Genomic DNA, 25,779 nt, shown 5'->3' with positions numbered 1-25,779 from the left:
TTCTGACCTGATGCCATGCTAATAGAATAGAAAGTGTACTTCTGAAATATGTGTGTGTGTTTTTTTTTTTAGTATTTATGATGAATTTTTTTACTGGTTCTTGCTTGTGACTAAAGGAATGCATTTGTGCTGCAGGGTGGCATTAGATTTGTGCCTGTAAGAACGCAACAAAATGATAGATGTTCTGAAACAAATAATCCTCTGTACGGATTGCCCCTCGTTTCATGCTATCATTCTTTCTAAGCATCCATGTTTATGAAGTGGCAGCACTTACAGTTCTTATTCCTACCTTATCTCTCAAGTTTACTTTAAAATAATTATGGTGTAATTCTTTCTATTCTATTTATTAATGCCCATTTGTTTTAACTTTATAAGCAGAAATTGATGTCATAAGTGATATATTGAACTCTTTATCCCCAGAAGTAACCACTTACTTCTTATGGTTTTAAGTTTGTTAGAAAAGCACTATGGCCAGTGTGGTTAGAGTGTTGGGCTGGCACACTGAAGGGTCTTGGTTGTATTCCAGATCGAAGACAACTACCTGGCTGTGGCTGGTTGCTCAGTGGTTAGAATGTCATCCTGAGAACCGAAGGGTCTTGGGTTTGATTTCTGTTCAAGGGCTCATACCTTGGTTTCAGGTTCAATCCTTAGTCCTGGTCGGGGCAGGTTTGGTAGGCAACCAGTTGTTGTGTCTCTCTCACATCAATGTTTCTCTCTCTCTCCCGCCTCCTCCCTCCTTTCTACACTCTAAAAGATCAATGAAAAAATATCCTTGGGTGAAGATTTAAAAAAAAGAAGAAGGCACGTACCTGAGTTGCAGGTTCAGATCCCCACCCTGGTTGGGGTGCATGGGGGAGACAACCAATCTATGTGTGTCTCTCACATTGATGTTTCTCTCTCTCTTCTTCCCTCCCTTTGACTCTCTCTAAAAACTATTGAAAAAAAAAAAATCCTCTGGTGAGGATTAAAAAAAATTTAAAAAGAAAAGCACTAGGGATCAGATTGAGATCTGTATTGTGTTTTGTTTAAAAAGTCTTCTATTTATGGGGGAAGTCTAATCAGAATTAAGGAAAGAGTGAGATAGTTATTACAAAAGAAATGTATTTTAATGTTTTTGAATTATGATGTATACTTTGTTCCCATCCTTAGTGAGACAATGGGTAGTTAATTATACACTCAAGGATTTTAACTTTTCACCAAGTTTTATGGTATAGAATTCACTAGATAGAAAATCTCAAACAAGAAAAATCTTTATGTGAATTAAAGTCATCCTAGCTGTTTAAAAAAGTCATCTTAGCTGCTTATAAGTCATAATCACATCTAATATGAAAATCTTATGTTTTTTGAACTTTGTTTTCAGATCATAGCAATGGATCATTTAACTTGAAAGCTCTTTCAGGAAGCTCTGGATATAAGTTTGGCGTTCTTGCTAAGATAGTGAATTATATGAAAGTAAGTACTTCTTTCAGATAACAAAAATCCTATTTAACCTTTTGGCAGAAGGGGATTGGGATTTTCAGAAGTAAATTTATATATATATATATATGTCACATTTTTAAAAATTGTATATTTTAATATATGTAGTTTATTTTATGCCTATTATATCTCTAAAACTGTAAAAATAATGTTTTAAGCCTTTTATATTTAACTAGAGGCTTGGTGCATGAAATTCGTGCACAGGAGGGGGGATGTCCCTCAGCCCGGTCTGCACCCTCTCGCAATCCGGGACCCCTTGGGGTATGTCCGACTGCCAGTTTAGGCCCGATCCAGTAGGACATCCCTCTCACAATCCAGGACCACTGGCTCCTAACTGCTTGCCTGCCTGCCTGATCACCCCTAACCACTCTGCCTGCCTGTCTGCCTGATTGCCCCTAACTACTTGCCTGCCTACCTCATCGCCCCAACCACCTCTGCCTCAGCCCCCGCCACCGTGGCTTTGTCTGGAAGGATGTCTGGAAGGTCATTCGGCTGTCCGGTCTAATTAGCATATTACGCCTTTATTATTATAGAAAATTGACATTGCAGTGAGTCACCTAAGTATATTTAATTTACATTAATTCAAGGATAAGTCAATACCTGTTTGCAAAACCCCTAAGAAGAGAATATTACTTCCATTGATGTGAGAAGTAGAAACTACCTAGTTCAGGCAGGTGGTGGTGATGGCTTTTCTACATCTTGGAGGAGAAAATTACAGAATTACTGAGAGACTTAGAAAAACATTAATTCATAAAATAATTTGAATTTAATGTTTGATGGAAGATTTAGTATTTTTTTGAAATAAGTTTTAATGATTATAACATTTTGGCTTACTAAAGACTTTGAATCCTAACTTATTAAAGAAAAATTTCATTTATAACTAGGATGGTTACTTGATTTCAAATTTGCACCCTTCATTTGGCAAACTCTTATTCCCATTTATTTAGTAGTTGTGTCTCTTGAAAAGAGTCACAGTTCTGTATTTATAATTATTTCAAATTTCAACTATCATTTAAAAAATAAAAATCAAGATTTTATGCTGAGACTTTCATAATTTAAGAGTCTTAGTGTCTGCCTATGTCCATTTAATTTCTAGTTAGAAATCTGGTTTATAATTTCCCATTATCAAATACTATACTTTGACACCTAATGTATTCACCATTAATTTCATCCATCCATTACCCCACCTGATAAACAATTCTTAAAACCCACTATATACTGTTTGCAGCACTAAAGTTGGGAATACCCAGGAAAAAAATGTATGTCCTTGTGGCTGTCTTTTGAGGGAGACTGACATTTAAATGTCATGTTTTTGCTCTTTTGCTAATAGTCTTCACTTACATAGATGACCCTTACTGTAATTTTGTTTATCTAGGACAGTGTTCAAATTTTTACTCCTGTTCCCTGAAACAATTTTGAAAAGTTATGTATCCCTTTGCATGTAGTTAAATTGATAACTACAGTTTTTCAGCAAAAATGGCAAAGGATAGAATTTCTGGCATATTGTAATATTTTTTTTTATTAAATATATTTTATTGATTTTTTACAGAGAGGAAGGGAGAGAGAGAGTTAGAAACATCGATGAGAGAGAAACATCGATCAGCTGCCTCCTGCACACCCCCTACTGGGGATGTGCCTGCAACCAAGGCACATGCCCTTGACCGGAATCAAACCTGAGACCCTTCAATCCGCAGGCCAACGCTCTATCCACTGAGCCAAACCAGCTAGGGCCATATTGTAATATTTTAATGAAATAAAGCACCCTTTTTTATATTTAACAAAATCTAAATGCCATTGTTAATTTAAAAATAAAAAACGAAGCCCTGATGAGTGTGGCTCAGTTGGTTGAGCATTGTTCCAGGCACCAGAGCTCACCGGCTCAATTCCCAGTCAGGGTACATACCCAGGTTTGGGACTCAATTGCCATTAGGGGGCGTGCAGGAGGCAGCTGGTTGATGCTTCTTTCTCTCTCTCTCTCTCTCTCTCTCTCAAATCAATAAAAACATTAAAAAAATTAAAACAAAACTCAATGGTTGGAAATTTATTTTCCCCTTGAACTTATTTGTCCATCCTGTTACTTCCTCTATACTATAGGCTAATGTTATGTATTTTTATGCTTGAAAATCTTTTATTGAATATCTGTCAACTTCTTTGCCACAATTATTTACATATATGTACACATTTTACACACACACATATATGAACTAGGGGCACAGTGCACGAATTTGTGCATCTTGAACTGTGGGCTGCGAGACTGCGGTGGGCACAGGGGCAGGTCTTGGCCCATCCTCTGCGCCCCCTCCTACTGTGGCCTCTGGTCCCCTGTCTGCCAGCAGCCCCGCTCCTGCTGCTCCCATGTGCTGACAGCACCGGCCCCGCTCGCACCTGCTGACCGTGTGGAGCGATTGGGGCTGGCGCCAGCAGTGGTGCAAGCAGGGCCAGCGCCATCAGCAGGTGTGAGCGGCAGCTGCTTCCCAGATTGCCCCTCAGGAGCAAGGGGAGGTAGAAAAGCCCTCAGGGGTGATCGGGGCTGGCAGCTGCCACTCGGACCTGCTGACGGCACCGAGCGATCAGAGCCGGCGCCAGGCACAAGCAGCGGGTGCGAGTGGCGGCTCCGGCACTGGCAGTGGGTATGAGTGGGGCCGGCACCAGCAGTACGTGCAAGTGCTGGGCAGGACCGTGGTGCACGGGAGCAAAGAATTTTCAGTAACCACCAGAGGCTCGCCCCAAAGACAGCAACCGGCGCCCTGCCTTGGTCTGGCGCCCCCGCTTACCTGCTCTACCATCCCACTGTGGCTGATGCCTGCCATGTTCTGTGCTCTGCCGCCTGCTGCCGACACCTGCCATGTTCCATGCACACCCCCTAGTGGTCAGTGCACATCATAGCGATTGGGTGTTTGGTTGTTCCGCCGTTCGGTCTATTTGCATGTTAGGGTTTTATATATATAGACTAGTGACCCGGTGCACGAAATTTGTGCACATTAGAAGGGAATTAATTAGAAGAAATATTTTAATATTGCTATTTGCCCTTTCTCTATAATAGAAGTGTCAGTGATGAAAGAAAATTAGTAAAATGTATATGAAAATTTTCCTCCTGACAGAGTCTGGGGTGCACCACGGGAACTAGAGTCAAGTCCCCACCCACCCACGTGTGCCTCAAAATTGTGCGAGACCCAGACCCGGCCGGCCCCACCCCCATTGGGCTAGATCCAGACCCGGCCGGCCCCACCCCTGTCAAGCCCCGCCGGGTGGGGGGGCGCAGCCTCAGGTCCCCCGGCCCGGCGCCGGGGTACACTGCCTGAGGCCCCCCATCAAGCCCTGCTGGGTGGGTGGGGGGGGGCGCGGTCTGAGGTCCCCTGTCAAGCCCCACCAGGCGGGGGGTGCAGCCTCAGTTCCCTGCTGATTGCTCATTAAGGCTCATTATGGGAACTTGGCTTCCACTGTGGGCGCAGCCATCTTGTGTTATGGGATCCCCGCCTCTGCTGTGGGCGTAGCCATCTTGTTATGGTGTGATGGTCAATTTTCATATTCCCTCCTTATTAAGATAGAATTAGAAATGTTTTCCTTGTGACTGTAATGCTTTAGGTATTAAAAATACGTTGGTTTGAGGTATCATTATAATTATTAGCACACAGTTGATTAGAATGCCTTATATGAAAATTTTGATTAAAATTTACTTTGTGGTAATTACTCAATAGAAATTCATTTTTTAAAATGAAATGAGCCCTGGTCAGTGTTCTCAGTGGTTAGTGTGTCGCCCCACATACCAAAGGGTTGCGTGTTTGGTTTCTGGTCAAGAGCATTTAACCTGGGTTGCAGGTTCGATCCCCAGCCCCAGTCAGGGTGCTTGTGGGAGGTAATCAATCACTGTCTCTGTCTCTTCCTCCATCCCTCCCTTCCAGTCTCTCTGAAAAGCAATGGAAAAATATCCTCAGGTGAGGATTAACAACAAAAAATTTTGTTTTAATCAAATGCATGGTGCTGTCTTTTTTCTTCCACCAGTGATTCTTGTATCTGGAGAGAGAGGGGGGCGGAAATTAATTATTGATAGAATGAAACAGGATTTGGCAGCAATTTCTGCTCTTATTTTTAGATTTTGTAGGTTTAAGTGCTGAGAAATAAATGGTTATATAAATATACATTCTAATGGGAGGTTTATGATAGCAAAATCTTGCAAGTTATATGCCAAAAATCACTTAGTGATTTAACATCAAGCATCCATCAGTTGATAGTTCTATTAGGCCCTCCTTCAGTTTTGTTGAAAGCAAAATGATGTGAACTGCCTAACTTGCCAAAGGATTTGTTACCTGGTCCTTAACCATTGACTTCTTTAGTTTCTAGGAGTGTATCAAAAAGGCTTTACCAGGACTTAGCAATTGTCTCATTATATCATTTCCTCCTCTTCCCCTGTAGGCACTCTTTAATCTGTTACAATCAGAAGTGGTTGAGAAAATAAAAATATTAATTTCAGTACACCTTTGCCAATGTAGTTTTTCATAAAATGCTTTTTATCTTACGTATATAAACACATTTTTGTCAAAACCCTCAGGCTGAAGGCTTAGCTTATTTGATTTATGGAAAGTATCTCTCGATTAACGAAGCTAGTCTCCATTGTCAAACCAACCAGTTATATCATAAAATATCTTCTACTTTGAAGTTCAAATAAATAGGTTAATACACATTTTAAATATGTTTTAATTGATTTCAGAGTGGAAGGGAGAGGGAGAGAGATAGAAACATCAATGATGAGATAGAATCATTGATCGGCTGCCTCCTGCCTGCTCCCTCCTGGGGACCAAGCCTACAACGCAGGTATGTGCCCAGCCTGGGAATCGAACCGTGACCTCCTGGTTCATAGGTTGATGCTCAACCACTGAGACATACTGGCTGGGCAATACACATTTTAAATAATATAAAAACTACTGAGATATAAATTATACAATGCATACTAAAAGATACTACTAAGGTAATTGAGATGAAAATTATATAGATCAAATAGAATTAATATATCAATTTTTATAATAATTTAAAAAATAGACTATCATGTTACATTGAATCATCCTATATAATAAAGAGGTGATATGCAAATTGACCATCACTCCAACACACAATATCGCCGCCCCCATGTGAACACAAGATGGCCAGCAGGGGAAGGCAGTTGTGGGCGATCAGGCCAGCAGGGTAGGGCAGTTGGGAGGGACCAGGCCTGCAAGGGAGGGCAGTTGGGGGTGATCAGGCCTGCAGGGAAGGGCAATTAGGGGTGACCAGGCCGGCAGGGGAGGGCAGTTAGGGGTGACCAAGCCGGCAGAGGAGGGAAGTTGGGGGCAACCAGGCCTGCAGGGAAAGGCAGTTGGGAGGGACCCAGGCCTGCAGGGGAGAGCATTTTGGGGGGACCAGGCCTGTAGGGGTGGGCAGTTAGGGGTGACCAGGCCTGCAGGGGAGGGCAGTTGGGGGGGGGGGACCCAGGCCTGCAGGGGAGAGCAGTTAGGGGAAAACAGGCTGGCAGGGGAGCAGTTAGGCATCAATCAGGCTGGCAGGGGAGTGGTTAGGGGGTGATCAGGTTGGCAGGCTGAAGCAGTTAGGGGCAAACAGGAAGGCAGGCAGGCGTGCAGTTTGGAGCCAGCAGTCCTGGATTGTGAGAGGGATGTCCGACGGGCAGTCGGACATCCCTCGAGGGGTCCCAGATTGAAGAGGGTGCAGGCTGGGCTGAGGGTCCCCCTCCTCCCCGTGCACGAATTTCGTGCACCGGGCCTCTACTTACACAATAAAATACAAAGTAAGGGATGTGGAAAAAGGTGTGTTACTGCTTTTCTAAATTTGTGTGCCTGCATCTTCTGATCTCTGATATTCAGCTTTTAGGTATAAATAAAAGGGAATGAAATAACTAACTCCATTAATAACTTTATTTTGGGATATTTAATGGAAAAGGATACCTGTTGTTAAAAATGAATTTGGCCCTGACTGTTCTGTCTTAGTTGATTGGGCATCATCTTATGCACCAGGAGGTCACTGTTTCGATTCCAGTCAGGACACATGCCCGGCTTGTGGGCTTGATCCCCAGTAGGGGGCGTACAGGAGGCAGCCAATCGATGTTTCTCTCATCAATGTTTCTCTCCCTTTCCTCTCTAAAAAAAAAAAAAAAAAAAAAAAATCAATGAAAATATTAGAAAAAAAGAATTGGTCTTAGAGCTAGCTATGACTTTTGTAATAGGAGGTAGGAATATTAAACTGGTTAATTAGAATAAAAATTTCATAATAGGATTTGACAAAATAGGTTTTAAACTTTCACAATGAATAATTCACACTTAATCTAAAATAATTTGTATGCAGTTTTTGTCTGTGGGTTTTATGGAGATAATTTGAATAATTTGGTAGTCCTAGAAAATACTTCTGTTATATGTAAAAGAATCAGCCTCCTTACTTGATACTGTTTCAGCTCTTTAAATGTGCTTTTTCTTCAAGCTAATAAGTATTCAAGGAGTGAATTTTGGGAATTGCTGAGGAAAATGACTTATATTTAAATACTTGAAACAATCGAGTTTTATTACATGTTTCTTACCAGTGGTCCCTTTGCTCTTATTAGATTCTCCCAAAGAGTGATGCATAGTACAGCATGGAGGTGGAGTGTGTGGAGATAGAAGAGACAGAGTTCTTTTTTTTTTTTTTTTAAATATATTTTATTGATATTTTACAGAGAGGAAGGGAGAGGGATAGAGAGCTAGAAACATTGATGAGAGAGAAACATCGATCAGCTGCCTCCTGCACACCTCCCACTGGGGATGTGCCCGCAACCAAGGTACATGCCCTTGACCGGAATCGAACCCGGGACCCTTCAGTCCGCAAGCCGACGCTCTATCCATTGAGCCAAACCGGTTTCGGTGAGACAGAGTTCTTTACATGAAACTGCTTTCAATTGCCCATGAACTATAATGTATCAGAATTTAGAAAACCCTGTTAGGGGCCAGAATATCCCATTTTGAACTGTTTAAAAAATACATAAGACTGAAAAGGACAAGAAGCTATATAGTGGGTAGTCTGTGACACCTCAGTTATCTTTATAAAAGCTTCCCCCAAATATTTTTTTGATTTGTGCTTTTCTTGAGGCCCTAGAGTTTATTACACCTCCAGGCAATGCATTATAAATTTGGGTGGAAGTGAAAGTTTTACCCTCTTTTGAATGAGGGTAGGGCCTCTTTTGAGAGAGGAAAAAATACATGTGAAAGGTGATCTGTTAATTGATTCTTGGAAAATTTTCAACTGTCCCTTGTGTAGTCTTTCTGAAGATCTGATAAAACCAAGAACTTAAAGGCAGCAACAAAAAAGCTCCTTATATGCCGTGGATAGAGCGTCGGTCTGCGGACTGAACGGTCCCAGGTTCGATTCCGGTCAAGGGCATGTATCTTGGTTGCAGGCACATCCCCAGTGGGAGGTGTGCAGGAGGCAGCTGATAGATGTTTCTAACTCTCTATCCTTCCTTCCTCTCTGTAAAAAATGAATAAAATATATTTTTTTAAAAAAGTTCCTTTAGTTTATTAATTTACTTATTAACTTACTCTTCAGTTGTCAATGAGAATTACTTTGAAGTTATATGGAGAAAGGTCAAGGGATGCTTTTAGGCAACTATGAGATACAATTTGCCCACCTTTAAATGTTACTAATGTGTGGATCTTTCAGGTGTGTCATAGTGTGTTGAGCAGAGGAAGCTTTGTTGGGTTATGATATTCAACTAGTTGCAGATTTTTAAAATATATTTTTATTGATTTGAGAGTGGGAGTGGAGGGAGAGAGTGATAGAAACATTAATGATGAGAGAGAATCATCGATCGGTTGCCTCCTGCAAGTCCCCTTCTGGAGATTGAGCCCACAACCCCTGGCCTGTGCCCTGACCAGGAATCAAACCACGCCCTCCTGATTCATAGGTCGATGCTCAACCTGTGATTTTATTTTTTTAGAGCAGTTTTAGGTTTATAATAACTGGGCAGAAAGCAGAGTTCTTGTGTGTTCACTGCTGCCACCCCCAACCTTCCATGCTCTCGACATCCTGCACCATATTCTTCAAAATCTATGAATATACGTTGATACATCATTATCATTTTAAGTCCCTAATTTACGTTAGGATTCACTCTTGGTGGTGTACATTGTATGGGTTTTGACAAATGTATAATGAAAGTGTTCATTATGATAGTATCATGCAGAATAGTTTCACTGACCTAAAAATCCTGTGTGCTCTGCTTATTCATCCCTCCTGCTCTCTTAACCCTTAGCAGCCTCTGAGTTGTTTACTGACCCCATAGTTTTGCCTTTTCCAGAATGTCATATAGTTGGTATCTAGCCTTATCAGATTGGCTTCTTTCACTTATTAGTAGGCATTTAAGGTTCCTCCATGTCTTTTCGTGACTTGATAGTTCATTTCATTTTGTGCTGAATAATATTTCACTGTCTGGATGTACCACAGTTTATCAATTCACCTACTGAAGGACATTTTGGTTGCTCCCAAGTTTTGACAATTATGAATAAAACTGCTACAAACATCTGTGTGCAGGTCTTTGTGTAAACATAAGTTTTCATCTTCTTTGAGTAAATACTAAGGAACATAATTGCTAGATCATATGATAATGAAGAGTATGTTTAATTTCAAAAGAAACTGCCAAACTGTCTTCCAGAGCAGTTGTACCGTTTTGCATTTCCACCAGCAGTGAATGAAAGTTTCTGTTCCTCCATATTCTCACTGACATTTGGTGTCTGCATGTATGTTTTTTAATTTAATAATTTGTCCTGGATGACTTTTGAAATTTGTACATAGAAGACATCTGCATTTTGTTTAACATCTGTATAGTAGCATAGATGTGCTAGTTTATTTAATTGGCCATGTGGGTTGTTTCTAATATTTTCCTTATACAAATGATGCTGCTGCGTGCGACCTTGTCACTTTTCTATGTAGGGCAAATTCCTAGAAATGGGATTGCTGGGTCATTGGGTTTAAATATATTTATGTTATAAAATTGCCCTCCCTAGGAGTTGTATCAATTGGTATTTTTTTTGCCCTGGCCAGGTAGCTTAGTTGGTTAGAGCTACACCCTGATGATACACTAAAGTTTCAGGTTCAATACCCAGGCAGGGCACATACTAGAATCAACCAAAAATGCATAAATAATTGAAACACCAAATTGATGTTTTTCTCTCTCTCTAAAAAACAACACCAGTATTAAAAATGTTTTATGAGTTTATTTGAGTCAAACTGCAGACATATGCTGGGGAGCAAGATTTCAAATGCTCTTCAATTAGTAATTCATATCAGTAGTGTGTGATGGGTGTACTTTCTTACAGCCTTTATCATCAGTCATGGATTTTTGCCAACATAATAGGTAAAAAATTCTCTTGGTATAGGTTGGGTATCTTTTTGTATTTAAGGTCATTGCATTTCTTTTTCTATGATTTATGTGTTCCTCTCTTTGGGTCATTTTCCTGTTAGATTTTTGGAACCCTTAAAATGTTAGGAAGATTAGTTCCTGGTGATGTTGTTGCAAATATTTTCTCTCAGTTTAACATTTGATTTTATAGAACTCTGAATTTGAACCTGGTTCTGTCTGATTTTATAGTCCATTCTTTTCATCACTATAATTGTCCTTCAAATAATCCATGCTCTACATTGCTGAAACAATTTATTTACTTGTAACTATTATTTAATGCATCTAGCATTGAAGAATTCCAATATTATCTCCCCCCAAATAGACGCGTCATCAGCGAGGAGATACACATCCTCTAACTTTAGAAGAAATTTTGGATGAAACACAACATTTAGATATTGGACTCAAGCAGAAACAATGGCTAATGTCTGAGGTAAGAATAGGCTTAAAATATTATAAAAAAAATAGTTGATTACCATGAAATATATGCTGTAACTAGGGTTTTTAATATACTGAAACTGATAATTGTTTTTACTTTTTCATAAAAGCATTGGTATAGTGTCTTTATTTTGTAAATATTTTAAGATTATTTGATTTTCATGTAATCTACACTAATAAAAGAGAAACACGCAAATCGACCGTCACTTCACGACACACACCATCCAATCAGGAGTGAGTATGCAAATTAACCCGACAAAGATGGCGGAGGCCCCTCCCCCTAGCCGCTCCGGGCCTCTGGGCAGCATGCATGCAGGCGCGGAGCGGCCGGGTGGGGCGAGATGCCTGCTATGAGGGGGAGGGTGGGGGGCGGAGGGAGCTACAGGAGCAGTGCTCCCGCTGGAGCGAAGACTGAAGGCTCCGGCCGGAGTGAAGATGGAAGGCAGCAGCCAGAGTGAAGGCCTGGGTCCCGGGTGCCTGAGGAAAACCCGTGCCAGTAGCCAAGGGAAGGAAGGCCTATTGCATGAATCTTCATGCAACAGGCCTCTAGTCTTATATATCTGTTTAAAAGTGTCAAAGACTTTAGCATAAAAGTTATAAAAAGTCAGCCATTCCATTTATTTTTGTTTTTTAATTAAATATTTTTATTGATTTCAGAGAGGAAGGGAGAGGGAGAGAGAAATATCAATGATGAGAGAGAATCATTGATCAGCTGCCTTCTGCATGCTCCCTACTGGGGACCGATTGTGCAACCTGGGCATGTGCCCTGACTGAGTTATCAGAGCGTGATCTCCTGGTTCACAGGTTGAGAATCACTGAGCCATTCTGGCCCAGTAAGATTTTTGTGTTGTTTTTTTTTTAAATATGTTTTTATTGATTTTTTTTTTTTAGAGAGAGGAAGGGAGAAGGAGAAGGATAGAAACATCAAAGATGAGAGAGAATCATTGATTTTATGCCTACTGAACGACCCTACTGGGGATTGAGCCCGCAACCTGGGCGTGTGCCCTGACTGACTGGGAATGGAACCAGGGACCTCTTGGTTCATGGACTGATGCCTAACCATTTGGCAACACTGGCCAGGCTCCATTTAGTTTTTTACAAAATTGTTGCTTATTTTGAATTGCTGAATTTATAATATATGTGTTGGGAAATTGTATTGTTTTTACAAATGTTTTGGGACATTGAAAGCATGAGGTATTGTAGGGATAGCAAGATATTTTGTTCAGTGAGATATTTGTTATAGTATTACTACTAGTAGGATTTGATAGTTTTATGTTACTGCCTTTACTAGGTAACTTGGAAGAATAATTATGAACATTGTGTATGTAAACACAGCATTGGAAGAAAAGGAACCCCAAACCAATCGGTGACCATGCTAATTTGGAAATGGATAGCAATTTAAAAATTCAGATATTTGCTTCTTTTCTGTTTAAATATGAAATGACAACTTAGAAGACTGTTTTCTAGGACCAGTGCTATATTTTAAAGACCAAATGTAAAATTCTTAAAATATAATTCAATTACTTTATTTTACCAAGCGAAATATTGTTCTTGATTTTCATAATATAAATGAACCAGTTAATCACTATCATTGTAGCTCATTGTATTAATGATATACAAATAGTGGTAATCCACACTTAAATTTTGTTGCTATACCTAATCTTGGAATTTCACAGACTACAGATATTAAAGATTACATTTATTACTATTCTCCCTCCTTTGTTTCTTTTTGTTCTCCTTTCAGGGTCACGCTGGCAGCTGCAAAAGAAAATAGGGTTTCTCTTTCTTGAAGAGTTTTCTTCTGGTATTTGCTGTACAACAGAACTGACTAGGAACATAATCGTATTCAGTAATTCCTATGTTCCTACTCAGTTTCATTCTTATATGTACTAGTTTGGTCCTTTTTATTTCCTTCCACAGCTGCTAGTGCCATTTGATACCAAGTGGGGCAGACTGGCTGTTGAAATCTTCATCCCAGTGTAGTGTTTATCCCATAATGGCAATATGCAATAAACTATATACTTTGAGGGTGGGATAGGCAATACCCAGTTCACTTTGTCTATTAATGTTAATAGCTGTTTTATTGATTCTTACCTCTTTGGTTTTCCAAAAGAATATGTGTATAGCTTTCTTCAAAGTAGTTGTGATAAAATGGTTTATTTCTCATTCAAATAATTTATATAATTAATAAAGTTTCTTTTATAAAAAGTGAGCACCATGTTGATCTCTAGAGTCTATTATTTTGCATCCTGGATGTCCAGTATTTTAGATCTACTAGTTGATATACATAAGATACTTTTAATTTGCCATTAATTGGTATTGTATTTTTAAAATAATTAGTAGAGTTTAAGAAAGTATATATGAGCTTTTCTTTTGTTAATATATTCAAATTGTGTAACTGTTACAGGCATTAGTCAATAATCCCAAAATTGAAGTAATAGATGGGAAGTATGCCTTCAAGCCCAAGTACAACTTAAAAGATAAGAAGGCTCTGCTTAGGCTCTTAGATAAGCATGACCAGCGAGGCTTAGGAGGAATTCTTCTAGAAGACATAGAGGAAGGACTGCCCAATTCCCAGAAAGCTGTCAAGGTAACTTTTCTTTCTGTGCCTTAATATAATTTGAATTAATAATGTCATTTTGTTTTTTTAAAAAAGCAAGAATTTTTAAATATTTATTTTTATCTTCACCTGAGGATATTAGAAGCATTGATGTGGGAAACATTGATCTGTTGCCTCCCATATGAATCCCGATCGGGCATTGGACCACAATCATTTGGTGTATGGGACAACACTCCAACCAACCAAGCCACGTGGCTGGGGCTAAATTTTTATTTTTAAAGCCTCCATCATATATACTTGGGGTTGTGGTGGGGGAGTTGAAAATTTGAAATTTGTGTTTGTGCTACAGAGCACAGCCATTTTTGTGTACCTGTGGCAGCTCCCTTTTGTGGTGATGGTGTTTGTGATATTTTGACTCTTCAGAATGTTTCTGGAAAGTTTTGTCCTGGCCAGGTGGTTCAGTTGGTTACAACCTTGTTCCACACACCAAAAGGTGGCAGGTTCCATTCTAGATCAGGCACAATATGGGAGGCAACTGATGTATGTTTCTCTTGCATTGATGTCTCTCTGTCTCTCTCAAAAATCAATAAAAACATATGCTTGAGTGAGAATTTAAAAGAAAGTCATACAGATTACATTTCCCATTTAAATTTGGAACTCACATGGAAAGGCTGCTGGTCTCTATTCTTCACAGTTACTGATGATAGATGCTAACCTGTAAGCAGGTTCATTATTTTTGTTACCTGTTGGAAAAAATTACTCCTTTCTCTCCTCTACTTCTTTTTTTTTTTCCCACCCCCCCCCCCCTCTACTTCTTGGTAATTCAGTTACATATATTAGACCTTTTGGTGTTATCCCACAAGTTTCTGAGGCTCTGTTTACATATATTTTTCCAACCTGTTTTTTGTTTGTTCTGTTGATCTATTGTTAAGTCCACTAACTTTTCTTTACTTCCAATTTGTTAGGCCCAATTAGTGAATGTTTTATTTTAGATAATACATTTTTCATTTCTAGACTCTTTATTCTTTATGGTTTCTTTTTGAAATTTCATTCTTTTTAAAAAAAAAAATATTGATTTTTTTACAGAGAGTAAGGGAGAGGAATAGAGTTAGAAACATCGATGAGAGAAACATCGATCAGCTGCCTCCTGCACACCTCCTACTGGGGATGTGCCCGCAACCAAGGTATGTGCCCTTGACCGGAATCGAACCTGGGACCTTTCAGTCCACAGGCTGACGCTCTAGCCACTGAGCCAAATGGGTTAGGGCTTCATTTTATTCTTTACAAGCAAATTTTCCATTACCCCCTTGAATATAATTTCTTATATAGTTGCTTTAAAATCCTCCTCTTCTAATTTCATCTTGGAGCTGGTCTGCACTGACTCTTTGTCTCTTGAATTTCCTGTTTCTTCATATATCTAATAAATTTCTGTTAGATAATGTTCTGTGTACTGAACATTGTGAGCTATCAGTATAAAGACCCAGGATTCTGTTTTACTCCTCCAAAGAATGTTTTTGTTGGTTGGTTTTGTTTTTAAGTGGTCAGGCATCTTGGCTAGACTGCACTCCAAACTTTGTCTTTTCTACAGTGGGTGGCGTATGATCTGTTTTGTTCTTTTAGCTCTTTTACTTTTTTGAAAAATGTTCAGAATTTATAGTAATTTTCTGTGGAAGGGTTGGTCCCTTAGGAGATACTTGACCATTGCTAGAAGCCGGACCCTTTTAAGATTTTTAACTTAAAAAGTATCTACTGGTAAGCTTAACCTGCAGAAATGCTGCAAATAAAATGTGACCAAAGTATATAAATTATGTACTTTATAGATGTTAAAAACGTAGAACTTCTGAATCCTAGCTTAATGGGTGAGAGTGCTAGCTATGTTTCCTTTTGGTTTTTGTTTTTGTTTTTTTTCCCCCCATTTTTTCTTAGGGACCAGCATTATTACTATTCAGTAGGCTTTTCATTACATTCTTAAGTAGAACAGTGGCATAAACTGGTAATTGCTTATTCTATTTTAGACAATTTTGTGATATAAAGTTACTTTGACACCTTATCTTTAATACCTGTGTTCCCTAAGGATTAAAGCTTAAGGGGTCATGAAAAGCATAGTCTATTTCATTTTTAAGAGGGATTATTTCTAAATGGTTTGAACCCAGAATGTTTATTCTGTTCTTACTACCTGGGTGCAATGGAGTCTATTTTATTATTTACAAAAATATTTTAGCCCTAAGCGGTTTGGCTCAGTGGATAGAGCGTCGGCCTGCGGACTGAGAGGTCCCAGGTTCAATTCTGGTCAAGGGCATGTGTCTTGGTTGCGGGCACATCCCCAGTGGGAGGTGTGTAGGAGGCAGCTGATCGATGTTTCTCTCTCATCGATGTTTCTGGCTCTCCCTCTCCCTTCCTCTCTGTAAAAAACCAATAAAATATATATATATATATATAAAAAAATATTTTAAGCCATGTTATGAATAATTTACATAAAAATAAAGGGATGGTGAAAAACAGATTTAGTCAATATTTTATTTATTTTTTAATTTTAATAAATCTTTATTCAGATTATTACAATTGTTTCTCCTTTTTCCCCCCGTAGCTCCCCTCCACCCAGTTCCCACCCCACCTTCTGCCCTTACCTCCCCCCCACTGTCCTCATCCATAGGTGTATGATTTTTGATACATGAACCCCCAATACCCCTTTCCCCCTGAGAATTATCAGTCCACTCTTTTTCTATGCCCCTGATTCTATTATATTCACCAGATTATTCTGTTCCTCAGGTTTTTAATTCACTTGATTTTTAGGTTCACTTGTTGATAGATAGGTATTTGTTGTTCATAATTTTTGTCTTTACTTTTTTCTTCTTCCTCTTCTTTAAGAATACCTTTCAGTGTTTCATATAATACTGGTTTGGTGGTGATGAACGCCTTTAGCTTTTTCTTATCTGTGAAGCTCTTTATCTGCCCTTCAATTCTGAATGATAGCTTTGCTGGGTAGAGTAATCTTGGTTGTAGGTTCTTGCTATTCATCACATTGAAAATTTCTTGCCACTCCCGTCTGGCCTGCATAGTTTCTGTTGAGAAATCAGCTGACAGTCATATGGGTGCTCCCTTGTAGGTAACTGTTTTTCTCTTGCTGCTTTCAAGATTCTCTCTTTGTCTTTTGCTCTTGGCATTTTAATTATGATGTGTCTTGGTGTGGTCCTCTTTGGATTCCTTTTGTTTGGGGTTCTGTGCGCTTCCTGGACTTGTAAGTCTATTTCTTTCACCAGGTGGGGGAAGTTTTCGGTCATTATTTCTTCATATAGGTTTTCAGTATCTTGCTCTCTTCTTCTGGCACCCCATAATTCTGATGTTGGTACGCTTGAAGTTGTCCCAGAGTCTTCTTACACTATCTTCAACTTTTTGGATTTTTTTTTTGCTTTTTGCTTTTTCGGTTGAGTTTTTTTTGCTTCTTTGTGTTTCAATTCTTTGACTTGATTCTTGTGTTCCTCTAGTCTGTTTTTGGGTCTCTGTATAATATTTTTTATTTCAGTCAGTGTATGTTTAATTTCTAGTTGGTCCTTTTTCATATCTTCGAGGGTCTCGTTATATTTATCGGCCTTTTCTATGATATTCTTGAAAAGCCTTATAACCGTGGTTTTGAATTCTATATCCAGTCGTTTGTTTTCCTCCATTTCTTTCGTTTGTGATCTGTTTCTTTGACGCCGCATTTTCACTGCTTCCCTGAGTTGGTAGGGTAAATTTGTGTGCTAGGTTTCCTATATGGCCCAGTGGGTCGGCCTCCCCAGTTAACCTGAGGTGGACACTCTTGGTGCATCCCTTTGTGGACTGTGTGTACAGCCTTGTTGTAGTTAAGTCTTGATTGTTGTTGGTATCACTGGGAGGAATTGACCTCCAGGCCAGTTGGCTGTAAGGATCAGCTGCGTCTATGCTGGGAGAAGTTTGGTGCTGGAGACAGCCTTATAGGATTAGACTTGCCAAATTGCAATAGCCTCTGTGCTCAGCTTGGATGGGGTGGAGTCTCAGGGCGGAGCAGTCTTGGCTTCCCGGCAGCCTTGCCCTTGCGCGCAAGCGCAGACCTCTGCCTTCCCCAGCTCCCGAGTCTCCGCCCGAGAGTCCAGACTCCCCCCACAAGAGCGTGGGTCCCCAGGGGCTCGCCTGGAACCGGGGTTCAGTGCAGTCAGAACTGGGGCTCAGTGTGGTCAGGGGCCTCCGACTCCCTTCCACTAGGGAAAGCCTGTGGCAACCTCCGCAGCCTTTGTGCGCACTGGCACGCCGCGCCTTCAGACTTCTGCCTTCCCCAGCTCCCGAGTCTCCGCCCGAGAGTCCAGACTCCCCCCGTAAGAGCGTGGGTCCCCAGGGGCTCGCCTGGAACTGGGGTTCAGTGCAGTCAGAACTGGGGTTCAGTGCGGTCGGGGGCTTCCTTCCCCCTTCCGCCAGAGAAAGTCAGCCAGGCTCTCAGCCGCCCTTCCTCTCTGCGCACACAAAGACCCTTTGCCGTACCTCCAATTCTCTGTGAGCTTTTCTCTTTCCTTCTAGTTGTAGAATTTTCACTCAGCCAGCTTTCCTGTGGTTCTGGATGGTGTCCGTTCTGTCTTTGAGTTGTAGTTTTGAAATTGTTGTGCGAGGCAGCAGTTTAGGTGTTTACCTATGCCGCCATCTTGGTTTCTCCTAGTCAACATTTTAATAAGGATTTAGCATAGCAAGACTTTGTACCAAGTATATATTGGCAAACATCAGAAAGATGAAAGAATATTATTATATGTTCTTTTAGCAAAGTGAGATGGCAAAGATTCTTATCACACAATATTGTATGATGAAGTCCTTCCTGTTGAATAACTAACTGGGTAAAAATACTTTATTTCCTTTAAGTCTTTCGAAATAGGTTGTTCACATTGATTAGTAAGCTTCAGATTATTCATTTGTGGTGTTGTCATCTAAGCACTTCTAGTTTGAGACCATTTCTGTGATGCATTTTACTGTCAGTAGAGTCTAAAGCAGCGGTCGCCAACCTTTCAGACCTCACGGACCACCAGTGGTCCACGGACCACCGGTTGGCGACCGCTGGTCTAAAGTGCTGCTCTCAGGCTTTTTCATTCTTGTTCTCACTCATTAATAATAGTGAAACATCTTTCAGTTTTCTTGTCATTGCTCTGAGTAGTAGAAAATAAATTCTGAATTGGCAGCTGTGCTCAAGAGAGGTGAAAGACAACAAAGTCTCCCTAGTCTTTTATATTTTCTTGGTGGATGATGCAGTAATTTGGGCAATAAGAAAACTGAAATGTGGCTATTTCACTATAGCATTACAATTCTAGGTGATTTGATCATTCTTCCATTTTCTTATTTTAGCTTTTAAAACATACTTGGAAATAATTGAGGTGTAATGATGAGTAAGTAGCAAAATATTTCAAGGTAGAGGGAAAAGTAAAAACACTAAAATCCTACCATTTTTCTTAGATTAATAAAAAGGTCCTGTGGTCCCAAATTGTAATTGCCACACATACTAAATTTTATTCTGTTTCTTTTAAAATATGTATTTTTTTCTGTACTTTGGAAGACCTCTAAGAATAAATGTCTTGAAATATCAACCCTTAATTATGGTCAGAACTGCTCAACTCAAGAACTGAAATTGATATACTGAGGGTTAAAAGAAATGGGAGTCCTTTGTTGTAAAAAAAAAAAGAGGAAGAAAGAAAGAAAAATAATTGGGTGTTGATGGTGTTGGTAAAGTAATTTGGAGTTAACTGAAAAATTTTTCTTTATCTTGAAGGCTTTAGGGGACCAGATATTATTTGTAAATCGTCCTGATAAGAAGAAAATTCTTTTCTTCAATGATAAAAGCTGTCAATTTTCTGTGGACGAAGGTAAGACTTTCTGTAATAATACTTTCTTTAGTTTGCAAGTATGTTACAAATTTAAGATGACAAAATTTATAATATAATACTATTATAACTCAAATTTTATAATGCTTTTTTTTGTTTTGTTTTGTTTTTAGCATTGTCATCTCTTAGAACAGAGCTAATAACTCCTAACATTGATTCTCAGAACACAGTTTGTAATTTGAAAGAGTTTAGGTTAATTGTAGCACTTGCAATCATGGTATAGCAGTTTGCCTATACAGTAGGTCCTCGGGTTATGTGGGAGATCTGTTCCTACGGCACGACGTAATGCGATTTTCGAAACCCACCTACAAAAGCACCTACATCACTCACATGGAGCACATACACAGCAGTAATAAAGTGAAACAGTAAAAAAAATTTAAAAGAAGGGTAACAATTCCTGACCTTTACTTGTGGTAAATAAATAATAGAAAGCATAAAGCACATATGTACATACATCAAAATGACGGAACTTTTTTTTTTTTTTTTAATAAAGACTGTAAATGGGAGATGGCGACGTAACCACAAAACGACGTACGTTGAGTCCGACGTAACCCGAGGACTGCCTGTATAGCATGATGCCTATATTTTATGATTTCTTATGCTTGTAGTTCAGTTGTACCAAAAAAAGGGTTTATTTCTTGATTATTTTTAAAAATATTACTTCATATCTTGATGTGAAAAGTTTATGCAGGTTGGGAAAAAGTTGTTGGTGACTGATACTCTCTTAAGTAACTTGCTTTTTGGGTTATCATATTGGATAAGGAGGGAGATTACTTTTTTCTTTTCTTTTTGATGGGAACTAGAGGTTTGTCTTTCTGAAGCATTGGGATGAACAAAATAATACAGATAATTCTGTCCATGCTGTAGTGCTAAATCACCACACTTAGGATGGGATCAGATCAGTGGGATTTTTGCCTTCACTGACAAATACATCAATACTATTTTTAAAAACCTTGTAAAATCTTAAGCAACTTTTAGAAAATATTCTATTTTATATAAAACTAGAGGCCTGGTGCATGAAATTCATGCACTGGTCAGGGGAGGGTCCCCCAGCCTGGCCTGTGCCCTGTCACAGTGCAAGAGCCCCATGATCGATCGCCCCAAAGAGGTAGGCCCTGCCCACCCATCCAGGGCTCCTCTATGGATTGCCCCAAAGAGGTAGGCCGGAGTCGGGGGTCCTGCCTCCACGCCGGGAGGAGGCGGGACTCCCAGGCAGGCTCCGTGCCGCGCACACAGCCTTAAGCCCAGCCCTGCCTACCTGCGCGTGCCTGCTCTTACACAGCCATTTTGTGACGGCGTGAGAGAATCATGGCATGACAACCACTTAGGCTTTTATTAGTAAGGATTATAGCTTTGTGACAGTATCACAATATTCAGGACTCTGAAAATTTTTAAGTTTTTTCATTTTATAGCATGTAATTTTTCTTTGTTAAATTATTTAGAATAAATGATAGTTTTAACATAAATTTAAAAAGTAGATAAAACAAAAGTTACATGAAATATCACTACGCAGTGTATCGTTATTAAGATTTTGCACACACCCTAAGGGGGACTGATCCCACAACCCGGGCATGTGCCCTTGACCGGAATCGAACCTGGGACCCTTCAGTCCTCAGGCTGAGGCTCTATCCTCTGAGCCAAACCAGCCAGGGCTTAATTTATTCTTACTGATATATACATGTGGAAAAGATACCAAACAAAAACAACAAGTGATTGAATGAGAAGGTATTCTAGTTTTCCATTGCTGTGTAACAATTCACCCCAAATGTAGGGTGTTAAAACAACAACTTATTAATAATTATCTTCATTCCATGTTTGGGCTCAACTGAGAGCAATTCTTACTTGGCATCTCTAAATATTTGTGTTTGCAGTCAAATAGCAGCTGGGGGTGAAGGCTCAGCTGTACATGATGTCTGATGGCTGGCAGTTGACTGCTGGCTGAGAGCTCGGTTGGGCTTTTCCATTTGACTCAGGCTTCTCACAGAAGATTAAATCACCACACTTAGGATGGGATCAGATCAGTGGGATTTTTGCCTTCACTGACAAATACATCAGCACTATTTTAAAAAACCTTGTAAAATCTTAAGCAACTTTTAGAAAGAAAGGGAGTGTCCCTAGAATGAGCATACTTAGAGACTAGATTACTGTTTATTATATAAGGAAAAAACGCAGGAACAGCCAGATGGGAGGGATGCATTGGGAATAGTACCTGGGAACGAGGAAGGATCTTTCATGGTCTCTGGGAGCAGCGGTTGCCAATCTTTTGGACCTCACGGACCACCAGTGGTCCATGGACCACTGGTTGGCGACTGCTGTCTTGGAGCATGCCATTTTCCCTCATGTTCATTTGTTCACCAGCAGCTCCAATAAGTAGTTATTGATCTCCTGTTATATGCCTCATTTATCTTGCTAAATGTAGAGGATTTTGGATATAAGACACATCCAGACCTGTAGAGACTTTTTGTAAGAATTTATTTGAGCCAAATAGAAGATAACACCTGGAAGTAAGATCTCAGTAGACTGAGAGAAAATTCTTCTAAGAAATGACAGTTTGTATCAGCTTTTATGCGTTGGAACTAAGGAAGGTTACATGAAGGGGGGAGAAAGCAAGGCAGGGGGTGGATAACAGGATAGTTAACAAGATGATGTGTTTTCATCATGGTGGTCACACTTTAGAAGGAAGGGTCTGATAAGAGGCCTTTCAAATATAGGTATGTCAGCCTGGATGCACAGAAACATGGACAGGGCTTGCTTAAGACAAAAGATAAAACTTTTACTGAAGAAATGATATGATTGCCCACCATGACCTGTCCAGTTAGGAATTTATGATCAGATTACCCTGTAAAGTTACTTTCCATAAAACTGTTTTTGTGGGGTTTTTTTTTTTTGTCTACAATGTGGTGGCTACAAATAGACTAATCCAGTTGTGATGCATTGGCAACTTATCCTATCTAATAAAAGAGTAATATGCAAATTAACCATCACGCTGCTACACCCACCAGCCACGCCCACCAGCCATGCCCACCAGCCAATCAGGAGCGAATATGCAAATAAACCCAACCAAGATGGCTACGGCCACAGAGAGCAGGAGGGAGGCTTGGGTTTCCCCGGCGATGGAGGAAGCCAAGCTTTCCACCTGCCCTTGCCGGCCTAGGAGGCCTCCACTCAAGGCTACAAAGTTTCAATGATAGAAGATACATAAACCCAAACAGAAATGGTGGCAGCCATGGAGCTGGAAAGAGCAGGAGGCTAGGGTTGCCCCCAGTGATGGAGGAAGCCAAGCTTTCTGCACACCCTGGCCGGCCCAGGCCTCTGCTTAAGGCTACAAAGTTTCAATTATAGAAGATACATAAATCCAAAAAAAAAATGGCTGCTGCCTCAGAGCAAGCAGAAGGCTTGGCTCCACTCCAGGCTACAAAGTTTCAATTGTAGAAGATAAAAAAAAAAAACCAGATACCAGGGCCTCTGCTTGGGTCACCAGGGGCATGGCCAGCCTGCAAACCACCACAGGCCCCTTGCCCAGGCCGCCCCATGCCCCAAGGGAACCCCCACCCTGATCTGGGACACCCTTCAGGGCAAACCAGCTGGCCCCCACCCATGCACCAGGCCTCTATCCTATCTAATAAAAGAGTAATATGCAGATTGACCATCACTCCAACACACAAGATGGCTGCCCCCATGTGGACACAAGATGGCTACCACAAGATGGCCAGCAGGGGAGGGCATTTGGGAGGAACCAGGCCTGCAAGGAAGGGCAGTTGGGGGCGATCAAGCCTGCAGGGGAGGGCAGTTAGGGTTGACCAAGCTGGCAGAGGAGGGAAGTTGGGGGCGACCAGGTCTGCAGGGAAAGGCAGTTGGGAGGGACCCAGGCCTGCAGGGGAGAGCAGTTGGGGGGGACCAGGCCTGCAGGGGAGGGCAGTTAGGGGCAAACAGGCAGGCAGGGGAGCAGTTAGGCATCAGTCAGGCTGTCGGGGGAGTGGTTAGGGGGTGATCATGCTGGCAGGCAGAAGCGGTTAGGGGCAATCAGGAAGGCAGGCAGGTGAGCAGTTGGGAGCCAGCAGTCCTGGATTGTGAAAGGGATGTCCGACTGCCCGTTTAGGCCTGATCCCGGTGGGATCAGGCCTAAACGGGCAGTCGGACATCCCTCGAGGGGTCCCAGATTGGAGAGGGTGCAGGCTGGGCTGAGGGACACCCTCCCTCTCCTGTGCACGAATTTCGTGCACCGGGCCTCTAGTATGTCATAATTGGTATTTTCCTTTAAGTGATAATTCTTTGTAAAGATCTGAGAAATACAAAGTGCAGCTTTGATTTACAAAGGTTAATCATACTATATTCTATATACGTTATATACTGTATGGTTCTAGAAAAATCCCATGTGTATTAAACCAATATAAAAATTAAGTTTCTAATGTAAAACATTTGGGTTCTAGGCTCAGTTTATCATTGTAAACTGGTTGGGAGGAAGCAGGCTATTCAACCTTGGCAGTATTGATATTTATAGCTGAATAATGTTTTTTTGGTGTTGGGGTTGTCACTGTACACTATAGGATGTTTAGCAGCATCCCTGACTTCTTTAGATGCCAGTAGCATACTTTCCCTCAAATTGTGACAATTAAAAAGGTCCCAGACCTTACTAAATGTTCCCTGGGGAACAAATTGCCAGGGTTGAGAATTCTATTAAAGGTACAGCATATGGCCCTGGCCCAGTTGCTCAGTTGGTTGGAGTATCGTCCTGTACACCAAAGGTTGTGGGTTCGATTCCTGGTCAGGGCATATGCCTAGGTTATGGGTTCAATTCTTGTTTGGGGTATGTAGGGGAGTCAACAGATTGATGTTTCTCACATTGATGTTTCTCTCTTCCCCTTTTTCCACTCTTCTTACCTCTCTCTAAAAATCAATAGTTTTAATAAAAAACTATCCTCTGGTGAAGATTTTTAAAAAGGTACAGCTTATGTTTATAAAATAGGGAAAAATTAAGATAGTCTTCTGACTTCTGTTTAAAAAATCCTCAGTTGATATTTTTCTACTGTTTTTAGATAGAGTGTAGGGGAAGGTGGGGGAGGGGGAGGGGGGGAGAGAGAGACAGAAAGACATTGATGTGAGGGAAACACATATAGATTGGTTCCTTCTTGCAGGCTCTCTGACCAGGGCTGCAGAACAAAGCTGCACCCAGTTGCATGCCCTTTACTGGGAATTGAACTCGAGACCCTTTGGTCATGGGCTGATGCTCTAATCACTGACACACCAGCCAGGGCTCTTCAGACTTTTTTCATGCACTTTTGCATTCAAGCCATTCATTGATACAAGGGACATTAAAGTGAATAAGGTTTCTGTCCTTGAACTTATAGGCTGAGGAAGGAATGACATGGGAACACATATAGTACAACATGCTGCATGTTGTCATTGTGGTCTTCATACAGTGCTGTAAGGCCCTAGGGAGAACAGTTACCCACAGGAAACTCAGGGGTGAGGCACTGTTCTTTTAGTTGAAAGCATCAGTATTTCATAAATCACTTATTTTAAAAAATCTGAGTTTTTGTTAATTATGGAAAATGTGAGTTTCCAGAAAAGTCTCATTGAAAGTTGATACATTCCTATATAATAAAAGCGTAATATGCTAAGTGTCAGACCACTCGAACAGTCACTATGATGTGCACTGACTACCGGGGGCAGACTCTCTCACCGGTAGGTTAGTTTGCTGCTGGGGTCCGGCGAGAGGGCTGGACACGCTCTGGAACCCTCCTGCTGTCCCTCCCCGGCCGGTTTGCCCCCATTGGGACTGGGTAAGATGGCCCCCATCTCCGGCCAGGCTGAGGGACCCCACCCGTGCATGAATTTGTGCATAAGGCCTCTAGTATCTTAATATTTGTCTTCCTATTTTTTTGTGTGTTTTGTATTTTATACCTCAAAGTTTTTTGTCTCGATTTTATTGATAAAGATTTTTGCTGTGGCCCACTAGGTGGCAGTCTTAGCTATAAAGTAGAAATCTTATGTGAGCAAGTATTCAGTCTCTGAAGAATCATCTT

General features: G+C 40.7%; 1 protein-coding gene across 3 annotated transcripts in view; it reads left to right on the top strand.

Moving 5' to 3' along the window:
• GTF2E2 (general transcription factor IIE subunit 2) overlaps positions 1-25,779 on the top strand; it is a 54,073-nt gene that overhangs the window by 18,432 nt on the left and 9,862 nt on the right. For all 3 annotated transcript variants that reach the window (XM_080661023.1, XM_080661022.1, XM_080661021.1), the window contains exons 3-6: positions 1,361-1,452; positions 11,208-11,315; positions 13,728-13,910; positions 19,642-19,735. In XM_080661023.1, coding sequence (XP_080517149.1) covers positions 1,361-1,452; positions 11,208-11,315; positions 13,728-13,910; positions 19,642-19,735 — 477 coding nt within the window. The remainder of the gene's footprint in view (positions 1-1,360; positions 1,453-11,207; positions 11,316-13,727; positions 13,911-19,641; positions 19,736-25,779) is intronic.

Source organism: Plecotus auritus (genome assembly GCF_963455305.1).
Source record: "Plecotus auritus genome assembly, chromosome: 3".
Lineage (NCBI taxonomy): Eukaryota > Metazoa > Chordata > Mammalia > Chiroptera > Vespertilionidae > Plecotus > Plecotus auritus.
The sequence above is the reverse complement of the archived record's forward strand: the minus strand, read 5'-3'. Positions and strand labels throughout refer to the sequence as shown.